Source organism: Sciurus vulgaris, assembly GCF_902686455.1.
Source record: "Sciurus vulgaris genome assembly, chromosome: 6".
Taxonomy (NCBI): domain Eukaryota; kingdom Metazoa; phylum Chordata; class Mammalia; order Rodentia; family Sciuridae; genus Sciurus; species Sciurus vulgaris.
The window spans coordinates 77,233,800-77,245,932 of record NC_136466.1 but is presented as its reverse complement, the minus strand read 5'-3'; the positions used below and the strand labels follow the sequence as shown (position 1 = coordinate 77,245,932).

The 12,133-nt window shown below is 32.9% G+C and overlaps 1 protein-coding gene across 1 annotated transcript in view; it reads right to left on the bottom strand.

The window, feature by feature from the left end:
* The window catches only part of PJA2 (praja ring finger ubiquitin ligase 2), a 70,659-nt gene that overhangs the window by 41,361 nt on the left and 17,165 nt on the right, over positions 1 to 12,133 (bottom strand). The window contains exons 2-4 of the mRNA XM_079143521.1: positions 5,059 to 5,175; positions 3,287 to 3,487; positions 684 to 1,731 (exon numbers count right to left, since the gene is read on the bottom strand). Coding sequence (XP_078999647.1) covers positions 684 to 1,731; positions 3,287 to 3,487; positions 5,059 to 5,089 — 1,280 coding nt within the window. The 5' untranslated portion in view covers positions 5,090 to 5,175. The remainder of the gene's footprint in view (positions 1 to 683; positions 1,732 to 3,286; positions 3,488 to 5,058; positions 5,176 to 12,133) is intronic.

Below are 12,133 nucleotides of genomic sequence, written 5' to 3'. Positions count from 1 at the left end.
GCATAGATATGGTGAAGAACACAGCCTCTGGAGTTCAGAAAGAATAGGACTAACTCAAATTCCAGCTCTAACTTTTAGTCACTATGTGACCTTAAGTTAGTTAATCCTTTGTTCCTCAGTTTCCTCAGCTACTATTGGGGGAAATAGCAGTATTTACAACTACAGTGGTTGATGAGAATTTTTAAATGCTAACAAAAATAAATAAAAAGTAAACTTAATGATAAAAAGAGCAACAGGAAGAACCAATAAAAAGGGAAATAGGTGACATTAACAACTACTTGCAAACTTAATGCAGTACTACCAATCAATAATTTCTGTGATTTTAATCACTTTCTAAACCCCATACTGGCTTTATGTAGATTTTTTTTTTAATACTATAAACATGTACTTTGCATTTCATTCATGGAAATACCATGAACTGAAATAATTAGCATCTTTACCCTTAATAACTAATAATCATTATCTGAATTTATAATTTCTGTAAGTTATTAAAATACCCAAAAGAAAGTGCCTGTGAAATAATCTAACCAGTAGTTCGAATGTGGTTAATGCTAAGAATATTTATAAAGATATAAGTTAAAATATCCAAGTTTCTGATCATATCAAAGAGTCCGTCAACCCTCACACTAGAAATAAACCACTATGTTCAACATAATCTGACAAAGTACCGCATGAAGACTTACCTATCTTCGTCTTTGTCATAGAGTTGATAATAATCTCCACAGCCATTCCAAAAGTTGTTATCCCGAACTTCTTGCCTTCCTGCTGTGGCTCCACTTTCTGGTGTTACGTGATGGTTTTCTGTTTCCCTTTGTGTAACTCTTGAGTAGGGCGGATCCAAGAACATACAGTCATGTTCTCCATCATATTCTTCACATTTTATTAAGGGGTCATCTGAGCCACTCTCCTCAACTTCCAAAGCCTCCCTCCATCTCTGAACACTTCTTTGTTTAGCCTCATGCCTATTAAAACCTACTTCTTGGTCCACCTGACTTGAACTTATCACTTTTCTAACTTTTGGCCTCACTACCTGTTCAGGAGAACTTCCACGGTTTTTGTCCCTATCACTGCCATTTTGTTCACTACAAATATGCCCCGGAACACAGGCAGCATCTTCAGTTGAATTTTCTGTTTGTTTTTCCTCGACAGTATTATCTTGTTTCTTTCTAACAATTTCATCTTCAGAAGAGGACCTCTTTAATTTCTGGCCGTTCTGATGGACAAACTCAGTATCACCAGTGGAATTTTTCACTAATGGTGCTGAATCTAACACTTCAAACTCATCTCTTATTTCACAGTTAAGAGAGGGAACTGGTGGTGAAAGACCATTGTATGCCTCTGCTTCTCCATTTTCCAACTCAATTACTGTATTGCCTAATGCTTCCTGATATTTATCACCTTCCACAACTTCTACGGATAGTTGAAGATGGTCATTATCCACTCCATGTTTGCCCTCTGGATCATAAGAGTCAGTATGAACCAATGCAATTCCATTTTGGACACTTGAGGCATTACAAGCTCCTGGAGTATACTCTCCCTCAGAGTGATTAGGAACATTCTCACTGCTTCCTAAGATCTCCCTGCCTTCCTCACTGTGGTGTACTGTAGCAACGGGTGGACTGCTCTCAGTGGTTTGTTCCAATGCTGTACCACAAGTGGGAATTTCTGTTTCACTTTTTTCAAATATGGGTTCGTTGGGTAAAGAATGAGTTTGATCCAATGCACTGGAACCTTCATGGAGAACAAAAGACATTTTGAAGAGATTAATTTAGATAAAAAATTTAATGTAATAACTATCATTTGTGCAGAAATTATATCACTTATTACCTATTTGAAAATATGAGTGATTTGGCAATTGATTTTATTGCTCCCTAACTTAATTGGCAGTGCAGAATGATTACCCTATGAGTTCATTTATGCCATTGTGCAGACTTTCAACATCCTCTCCATCATTTTTCTTTTGCAGATGGTTTTATGCCTAAGTCATACCTAAAACCTTCTACAAGCCACATAAAGGAGTTAAAGAGAGACTACACAATTGGAAGCATCAGTGGAGTAATAGGGTAATAAATAGACCCTTGCTCTAATCTCAAAATTTACCTTCTTTTATTACATACAGGTGGGAAAAAAGAAAAAATCCTTCTTAAGTACTTATGACAGATATAATATCAACAAGGTACAGATCTAAGAGAGACTCTATTGTGTTTTGATGTTAATTCAGAAGATTGTATCTGTTTCTAGACACATGATTTCTATCCCCAAAATATAATTGTTGTAAGACTTTTTTTTGAACATTTTTTTTTTAGTTGTTGATGGACCTTTATTTTATTCATTCATTTATATGTAGTGCTGAGAATCAAACTCTGTACCTCACACATGCTAGGCAAGTGCTGTACGACTGAGCCACAACCCCAGCCCATTGTAAGACATTTATAATGAGTTCATTTTAGATCTATTATAACTATGACTGAAAAAAACAACAAAAAAGTCAGTATGTCGACTCTCTTTGCCATAGATTAACTGTCAGAAGTCTAAGACATGAATCAAATCAATATTATAAATTAAGTATGACTATCTTTCACCATTAATTTAAAAACAAACACTGAGATTTGTTGGAACAAAAATGTATGCATTATAAAATAAATGAAATTTAGTTTTGTCACAAGTTTCTTTACTAGAATGACCTTAATTATTAATTCAAATTCTTAGATGTAAATGACAGTAAAAATATTCTAGAATTTTGCTTGATATAAAATGATGAATTCAATTTAAAAATGTATAATTATAATACACGAATAGCTGAAAAATTCATTTCAAATCCCTGTGTAATTAAGAAATTTTAATGGAATAACTAAGCATTATTTGGTATTTGTATTTTATAAAGTGATTAAAAAAACTAAACTAGCTGAGCTAAATTATTTAGAGGATAAAACTAAAAGAAAGAGTAGTTAAATGTAGTATGCAGGGGAAAATATACTCAGTGCACATTAAAAAGATTTTTTTTTTTGTTGCTGAAAGATAGTTTTTGGCTAAAAGATGTGACATTGTGATCACTGTCATGACAACACAGTTATATTTTAATGACTGCTCATATTCTATTTCTTCTGTGTTTAAATGTATACACTATTAATATTAAATTTAATAAAAATTTCAAGATAGAATTTCTTGACAGGAAGCTGTACGATATTTACGTTCATACACACACATAAAAATCACTCAAAATTTGAAATATTATAAGACCAATTCCTATGTATCTATTAATAATCCTTAATTACATGTTACATACCTGAGGAATTTTCCTTTGGAACATCATCTAGTTCCAACACTTCATAGTCATCACCAGCCCGACCTAAGCTTCTTTCATGCCTAGTCATACATGGTTTAAAACTGACATAGGCATGTCTTCTTCCATATCTCCTGCCTGTAATTGTCTGATATCCTCCTGCTGGTTTGGGCCAACCAGCCTTGTTGGATTCTTGATCCATTGCTGGAAAAAACAGTAACAACAAAAAAGAGGCACATTAATGACAACTAGTTAGAGAGAAACTACCTCAACATTTACGTTATTATTTACTAAATCATATGCTACTGAATATTAAGTGTACCTTACTACTGTCTTAAAACCTCCTTTTCATATGCTAGATAAGACATGGAATACTTCATAAGGCAAGTTAGTTGCCTTTTCTTTTCAAAATTTGGTGCTTCGAAGGTATCTAAGTTTTTTGTTGTTGTTGTTTTTTGGAGGTCCTGGGGCTTGAACCCAGGGGCACTTTAAATACTGAACTACCTCAGCCCTTTTTATTTTTTATTTTGAGATGGGGTCTTGCTAATTTGCTTAGGACCTTGTTCAGTTGCTAAGGCTGATCTTGAACTTGAGATTCTCCTGCCTCAGCCTCCCTAGTTTCTGGGATTACAGGCATGTGTTATCATGTCTGGCTGGTATTTTCAATTTTTATAATGAAATCTACCAAAAAATTTTTTTATAGTAACAGATTATTATGCCAACAAAGCTCTTTGTGGACTGGAGGATGATCTTCCAAATTACCTAAGTAAAGTAGGTAAAATAAGCACTTCCACATAAGTGCTTAATGTGAATTTTACTAGAACACAATATGATGGTTTCAATTCAAGAATAAATACATTTCTATCAAAGGCAATAGGTAATTTCTTAAAATTATACATGTACCATGAAGATCACAATAAAATATGTCCCAAAGCTTAAGGTCAAATAAAAATCTCCATAAGACAATAGTCATGGACCTAGTCAAACACATGCCATCTTATCTATCAAAACTATGTGTAAATAGTATACATTATGGTAAGAAAAGTCACCAACATTTAAACAATTTGAATGTTAATTTTTGATAACCAAAAGACACATAGTAGTAAATAATAGCATCTTTTACTAAATAGCATATTATATTTGTATATATATATATATATATATATATATATATATATATATATGAGCTAAGTTTATTTAGTCAACCATAATATATATACTATACAGGAACAGAATATTTTCTCAAAGTATACTAGATAGTCAAAAAATGGAATAGTTTCCTATTTTTTCTACATTAAAATAATATAATAACTTCTTAAGACCAAAGAAAAATGTGTTTATAACACACAATATCAAGTGTTACATTATCTTATTAAATCCCCTAAACAACCTTTAGGTGGACACTGTTCTATTTTAAAAACAGAAAAACTAAGGTTAAAATTAAAATTAAGTGTTAGATCACTTGTCCAAAAATCTAAGAACCAATATCATTAATAACCAAAGGAATAGTCTCCAGAGTGGAATGCACAACAGAAGCCAAGGGGTATGGAAAAAAAAAAAAAAATCAGAATTTCAAAAGCAAATTTCAAAACTTATTTTATATCAAAAGAAGTTAAGCTTTACAAATATCCAATAGATAATCAAAACTAGCCTTTAGTTAAGACCATATTATGATGACATGTCACATATTGCACAAAAGATACACAGAGAAAAGAGAAAAAAGGTACAGAGAAAAACAAAAAGTCTTTAATGCAGAAGAACTGTACCTTCCTTACCTGATGGCTCTTTTTCAGTGTACTGTGACATATATGGCAGTTTCTGTGTGCCCAATTTAGTAGAATTACAGATGTGATTTAGTTCTACTCACACAGTGGATAAGCTGCAAAAGATTCCTACAATGAAACAATGGATTGAAAAAATATTAGGAATTAAAAGCATAATATAAAAATGGCAAAATCAATACTTCTCCTAGTTAAGATGTCAGCTTTATAATTTAGAAAAATATAACCTCATCTGACAGATCAATCTAATACCCTCAAAACTATCAAAATGGCTATATGAAATACAGATTTATATCTGCTCTTGATAAAACTTGCCTTTGGTATATATCATCCTCATGATTGTCACTGACAACACACATATAATTTATAACTTTAAGCAAAAACATTGGAAGAAGTACTGGTTGAGACACGTGAACAAACTAGGAGTCTACTATAACGCTATCTTTGCTTCATTATCAAGTACTATTCTTCCTTTACCCCTAAAATTGTTAAAATTCTTAAGTGTAAGAATGCAAACTCAATTTTAAAAATGTTTAATGGCTAATAATAATTAATGTATGTAAACAATGATGTAGTTACTCTTCACAACACTCAATTGATGAGAAAATTCCAAATAAGAATCTAGTCTAAGTCAGGAGAAACTACAACCTACCATTTAACAAACACAAGAAGACTTCCTTCTGTTTTGAAATTAACCCATCTATTTACTCCTTCAGAAATTGCAACCTGTGGTTTTTATTTTAAACTTAATAAAGTTTCAATTTTTTTATTTAAACAAATCTTAGTTATTTAAACACTTGAGCCATTGCTAATTGTGTATCACTAGCGCAAATTTATCAGAAGATGACAACTCAGCAAATGAGTTTAATTGTATATATTACCTGACCACTGATAGTTACATATTAGCATACATAAGAGTACACACCCACATTCACTCATATAAATCACGAATTCATCAACAGATTGTGATCCTCTAATATATTGGGATCACTTCAGATTATAAGCAATAGCTGAAGAGAGAAGGAATAAAAACAATCAGCATACTAGCAAAAACATAGGTGCTGATTAACATTGTTTTAATAAGAAAAATAATCTTAAATAACTTGAATCTTCACAGATCAGTGCAGCACATGGCAAACTTAAAGAATGACCAAGAATATCAGTATATATGACAAATATTTTACCCAAAGTCTTTTCCTTGGAATAAGGTCTTATTCTATCATGTCCGAAGCACTATTTTCAGAGCTGCAGATATAAGGACTACAAAATGGATTAGTATTCCTGCTTCTCTAAAATTATAGTATGAGGCACAGACAGTAAAAGAAATAATTAAATAATAATATATGTTAGAAAGTACATATTATAGACCCCCCCCCAAAAAAACAAAAGCAGGAAATAAACAGTTGTTGGGGGTGAACAACTTCAATGAAAAGGGATTTCCTGATGCAAACATGTGAAGTGAGGGAGGGAAATGTGTATATCTAGGGAAAGAGGATTCTCAACATAATACTGAGAAGTTGTGAAGTAAAACCTTCTAGAAATAATCATGTAAGAGAATAGGCAAGAAGTAATAAAGTTAGAAAATTAATGAGGACAAGGAGAGGGGAGTGAAGCAGAACAGATCACGCAGGTCTTTACAGACTAATGCAAGAAACACGGGTTTTATTCCAAGATGGAAAACCACTGAACGACTCTGAGCAGAGAAGAGACATAATCTGACTTGTGTTTTAGTAGGGCCCCTCCAGCTACTATGTTGAGTATATTGAAGAGCCTGAAGGGAAACAAGGTCAAATGCAGGGAGCCTGAATACAAAGCTCACAAAATAATACTGCCAAGAGATCACAGTGCTTTAGATCAGGGTAAAAACTGAGGTGGTGAGAAATAGGTTCTAGATATATTGTGAAAACAGAGCTAACGAAATCTACTCATAAAGGATATGAAAGAAGGCAAGGAGTCAAAGATGGCTGGAAGATTTACAGTCTAACCAATTGGAAAAAAGAGAGGGGAAAATTTGTGGAAGAAGCAGATTTGGAGAAAATATCTTGTGCTTAACTTTGGGTATTAAGTTTGAGCTATTCAAGTGGAAACTTTAAACAAGAGTCTGGAGTAGATTGGAGAAATCTGAGCTGTTAGTATAATCGGGTAGTTGTTAGTGCGTTGATAATACTCAAAAAGGCATGAACTCAGATGAGATAACTAAGGGTACATAGACAGGTAAAGAAGTGTAAGGACTGAGCCTTGTAACAATTCAACTTTAATGAGTCAGGGTGAAAAGTAACAGAAAAACCAATAGAGAAGCCAGAGAGAAAAAAGAAAAAAATGAGGAGTGTATGTGAAGAGAAGAAAGTGTTTCAGGCAGAAAAACAATCCACTGTGCCAAAAGGTAAAGTACAATGAGAACCTATATGTGACCATTAGCACAGAGGATACCAGAGATCCTGCAAAGGGCATCTTTGGTACAATGTTGTATTCAAAAGCCTGACTGGAAAGCTGTTAAGAGAATGAGAGGAAAGAAATTGGAAAGAGTACAGGAATCATGAAAAGCACTATGTTTCTTAAGTTTCTTCTTAAATATACTCTTCAAAACCCTCCAACATCCTGATCTACTTGTTTTCAAGGCCTATTACCAACTACTTTTGTGGCAATTTTGATTCCACTACCAGGCCTGGATTGAATCGTACATTTTCCTTTTTTTTTTTTCTTTCCTAGAAAATCCCCTAGTAATTCTTTTGGGAAGTATATGGAGGAGTTAAACTCTGAGTCCTTGCATGTCTGAAAAGGTTTTTCTCTTTCCCTCATATTTAAGTGTAGTTCAAGATTATATCATTTTTTCTAGACTATGAAAGATAGTTTTCTAGCATTCCCTGTTACTATTAAGAAAGTCTCTGGCTAATTTATTTCTTCTTCTATAGGATTACCAAATTTTTCTCTGTGGAATATTTAAAATCTTGTCTTAATAATTAGTATCCTGCAACTTCTTAAGGACTTAGTTAGGGGCAGGCCACTTAAAAATTTCTCCTATATAGCAATGGCTGCAGTGTTTTAATTTCAACACTTCTATCAGTGTCACACAGATGTGGTTTTCTTTCTTTTTCTTTCTCTCTCTCTCTTTCTTTCTATTACCTCTGTATTTGGCCCACATGGATTCATTCTTCGTCTCTAAAATTTTCATAATTTTACTCAATGGACTGGGAGATTTCATATGCTTTTCTAGTCTTCCATCAGTAGTAATTAGAAACACTGCAGTAATTTGTTAGTTTCTTTTACTGTTCTGCTTCTTCACTATTTTCAGTAGTGGTTCTTGTTTCATGAATAATACATAGACTAGACTGTCTCTATAGATATCAATTATCTCTATTTTATCCAAGGTCACTATAATCAAGTGTTATGATAGTGTTACCTCACTTCTATTTCTGAAGTATTAAAAAAGGGAGGAGAGGGGAATGAACAGAAAATAAAGATCACAGTTATAGATCAAGATTAAAATGATTAGTTTATCATTTCCAGGTCTGTATACAAAGTAAAGTAGGAATATTTACTCTGAGTTTTCTCTAGAAGTTTTTCTATGAATTAGTCTCTTGTTCTGTGTACAATTCCTCTAATAAATAACATGCCTTCTCTATACTTGTGACACTTATTCATTTCAAATGCTTTGGGTTTTTATATACTTCTTATTTGTTTTTTAATTATATAAATGTGTTGCTAAAGAATTAAAGGAGTAAATTATGGAAATAATTCTAGATCTTCCAGTTACTAACCTAGAAGTCATCATTTTAGCATTTTAATGAGGATACATTATGCCAACACTCTAAACAGGTTATATAGACAACCTTTAAAGGAACATAAAGAGAAGCATAGAAATAGGATACTCCCCACCCCTAACCCCACACAGTAAACCAATGAACACACAGGAAAGGGCCTTATTTTATTTGAATGCACTATGCCTATTTCATTGTCTAACATAATATATATTAAAATAGTAGCTGAATGAATGAACGAGATAATTTTGTGCTCCTTTCTCTGATGGAAATGTAATACAATAAAAAGAGAGGACTAAGTGTTTGGGCATACTGGATTCAAACTCCAACACTGATACTTGAGTAAGTTTGTAACTATTCTCAGTATTAGGCTTCTCTTATGATTTGTTTCTTTCAATGACAATCTTTAAATAAGGCTGTGAGATATACAGGATTAGGGTTTAAAGGCAATATAGTTTCCTCTTTGCCTTCTCTCAGCTTGTTCTCTGGGAGAAGCCAGGGGCCATATCATGAAATCATTTAAATAGTCTCAAGCAAAGATTCACATGTTGAAATATCAGTAGTTCCTGCCAACAGTCAGAAAGCACTAAGATCTTCCGCCAGCGTGGAAGCAGATCCTGTAGGTTCAGTCAAGCCTTCAGATACCTGTAGTTTTGGTTTACATTTTGAGTACATTTTCATGAGACTTTGTGCCAAAACCACCCAGCCAGGCTGCTCTTGAATTTCTGCCCCACAGAAACTATGAAATAAATGTCCAAGCTACTAAGTTGATGAAAGGATACTGTTATCCTACAATAGATAACAAATACAAAATAACATTAAAACATGTGCTTAGATATTGGATTTTCTCACTTTTCCATCTATTACTAGATCAAAAGTTTTCTAAAATTATCTCATAAGAGTTTATTTTCTCACTTTAGAAGACCTATTTATTATCAACATGAAAAGTGAAATGTTGAGGTTGGCAGTACCAAAATGAATTATACTGGCCTTCTGACTGCTGGCAATGTTAGAACTGCTGCGCAAGAACCTAGTAGAATGAATCAGACATTATTATCCTATGTACATATGTAACTAAATGACCCGTGGGAATCCACATCATGTACAACCAGAAGAATGAGAAATTATACTCCATCTATGTATGATTACCAAAGGGAATTTACTGTCATGTATAACTAATTAGAACAAAGGGATAAAAAGAACCTACACTCATTAAATACATACTGGAAGCACTTACTTTTACAATTGATTTTAAGTAAAGTTTAGGCAGAAAGGAGGGGGTAGGGCAGTGAATGAGAATCAAACTTTCAGAAGTTTTAACTGATAGCTTGAATCTATACCCTTGCAAGCCACTTATGGGGAGCTAAGAAATACCTCACTTTTAAAGAGTCTTTTCCAGAAAAAGAAAGGTTAATTGAGAAATATAATTTTTGACTCTTACTTAAAAGAGAAAGTCCTTACTACAACTCTTTGAATCGCATTAGAATATTTATTTTATATACTCCTATGTTTAACTTTACACCTATACCTCTAAAACATTTCTTAAAGTTTTTCCTAAAATAGGGGCTAGGGTTATGGCTCACTGGTAGAGCACTCACCTAGCATGTGTGAGACACTGGGTTCGATCCTTAACACTGCATAAAAAGATACAAATAAAATAAAGGCATGCAGTCCACACACAACTACAAAAAAATTTTTTTTAAGTTTTTCCTAAAATAAACATCTATAATTTATCTAGCTTGCATTTCCTTTTAGTAAAGTAATTCCTTTGACACATAGAATTTTGATAATTTACATCTCTTGGCACATCTGAGATAAAAATTCAAAAATACAAACTTTATGACAAACGATGATAAATGTTATTAGAAAGCTATTTCATATATGCTGGAATTATCTACCTTTTAACTTAGCTTACTAACATCTCATCTTTCTATTTTTAGTTGCTAAGGCAAATATTTCAAGAGATTAATAGGTACATGTTTTGAATAACAATCAAAGCTTATATATAAATCTTTTTAAACTTGTATACTCTTTTCAATCTATCTACAGAGTTCACATCTTCTACTCACATGCATATACAATTGCTGAAAAATACACACAAATGAAAAATTATTCAGCTGATTCTGCTTCCTAACTAGTAGATATACAATAAGGACTGAGGTGTTAACATTCCTATGTCACTATGAATTGGACACATTACTAAAAATAACTGCAGAAAAGCCAATTACTATTAACCACTACAGTTGGAAGCTACAGGTTGCTACATTTACCAAATTATGTAAATGAACAACTACAGAAATGGTAATTAAGACCTTAGCAGAGAGCAATTTAAAAAGCACAACTACTGAAACTTCCGGAAAAAAAATGGTTTTACTATCCTGGCAATGCCAAAAGGTAATCTGATATAAGGTTAGCGTGTTTAAATACTATTTTTCTCTAAAAGCTTTTTTGTATACAAGTGTAAAAAAGAAACAATAAGTTCAGAATTGATATAGCAAAAATTACACAGAAATGACTCAAGCATATAGTACGTGTAATTAGAAACATCTTCATATCAACCAAAAATCTTGTATTTAAATAGTTGAAAAATTGTTATTTCCAACTTGTTATGGTAAAGTCTGTGCCTCGCCAAATATTTATAAATTGTTATGCCATCAAAAATATTATTTTTAAAGACAATATAGAGAAACATGTGAAGAACAAATTAAATGAGCACATACCCAACATTTTAGAACAATAAAGATTTTCTAATTCACTGGGACTATAACTGGTTGCGGGGGTTAGATAAAAAGGAATAAAGACAAACTGCCATGAAAGAATAAAATATCAGTCTATTAAAAAACAAAATAAACTGGGCACAGTGACATACTCCTGTAATGCTCATGAGTTGGGAGGCTGAGGTAGAAGGATCACAAGTTCAACGCCAACTAGGCAACTTAGTAAGACCCTGTATCAAAATAAAAATAAAAAGGGCTGAGAATATAGCTTAGTGGTTAAATCTCCAGTACCACCAGCAGGGGGGGAGAGGGGGTGAAGAAAAGAAATTCTCCTTCTCTCCTCAACTTCACCTGACATTTAGTTAGGAAGATTTCTCATTAAAATGTGGTACATAAGTTTTGTTTTGTTTTCATGGTGCTAGAGATCTCCAGCATGCTTCCCAAGTGCTCTACAATGGAGCCACACACCCAGTCCTCAAAAGTGGTCTAAATCAAAGATTCCTACTCATTCTACCTTCCTTTCAAATGCACAAGTCAAATCACTTCAGAATAAAGCATTAGCAGATACTTATTTCTGTTAAGGGTCTAGGAAAA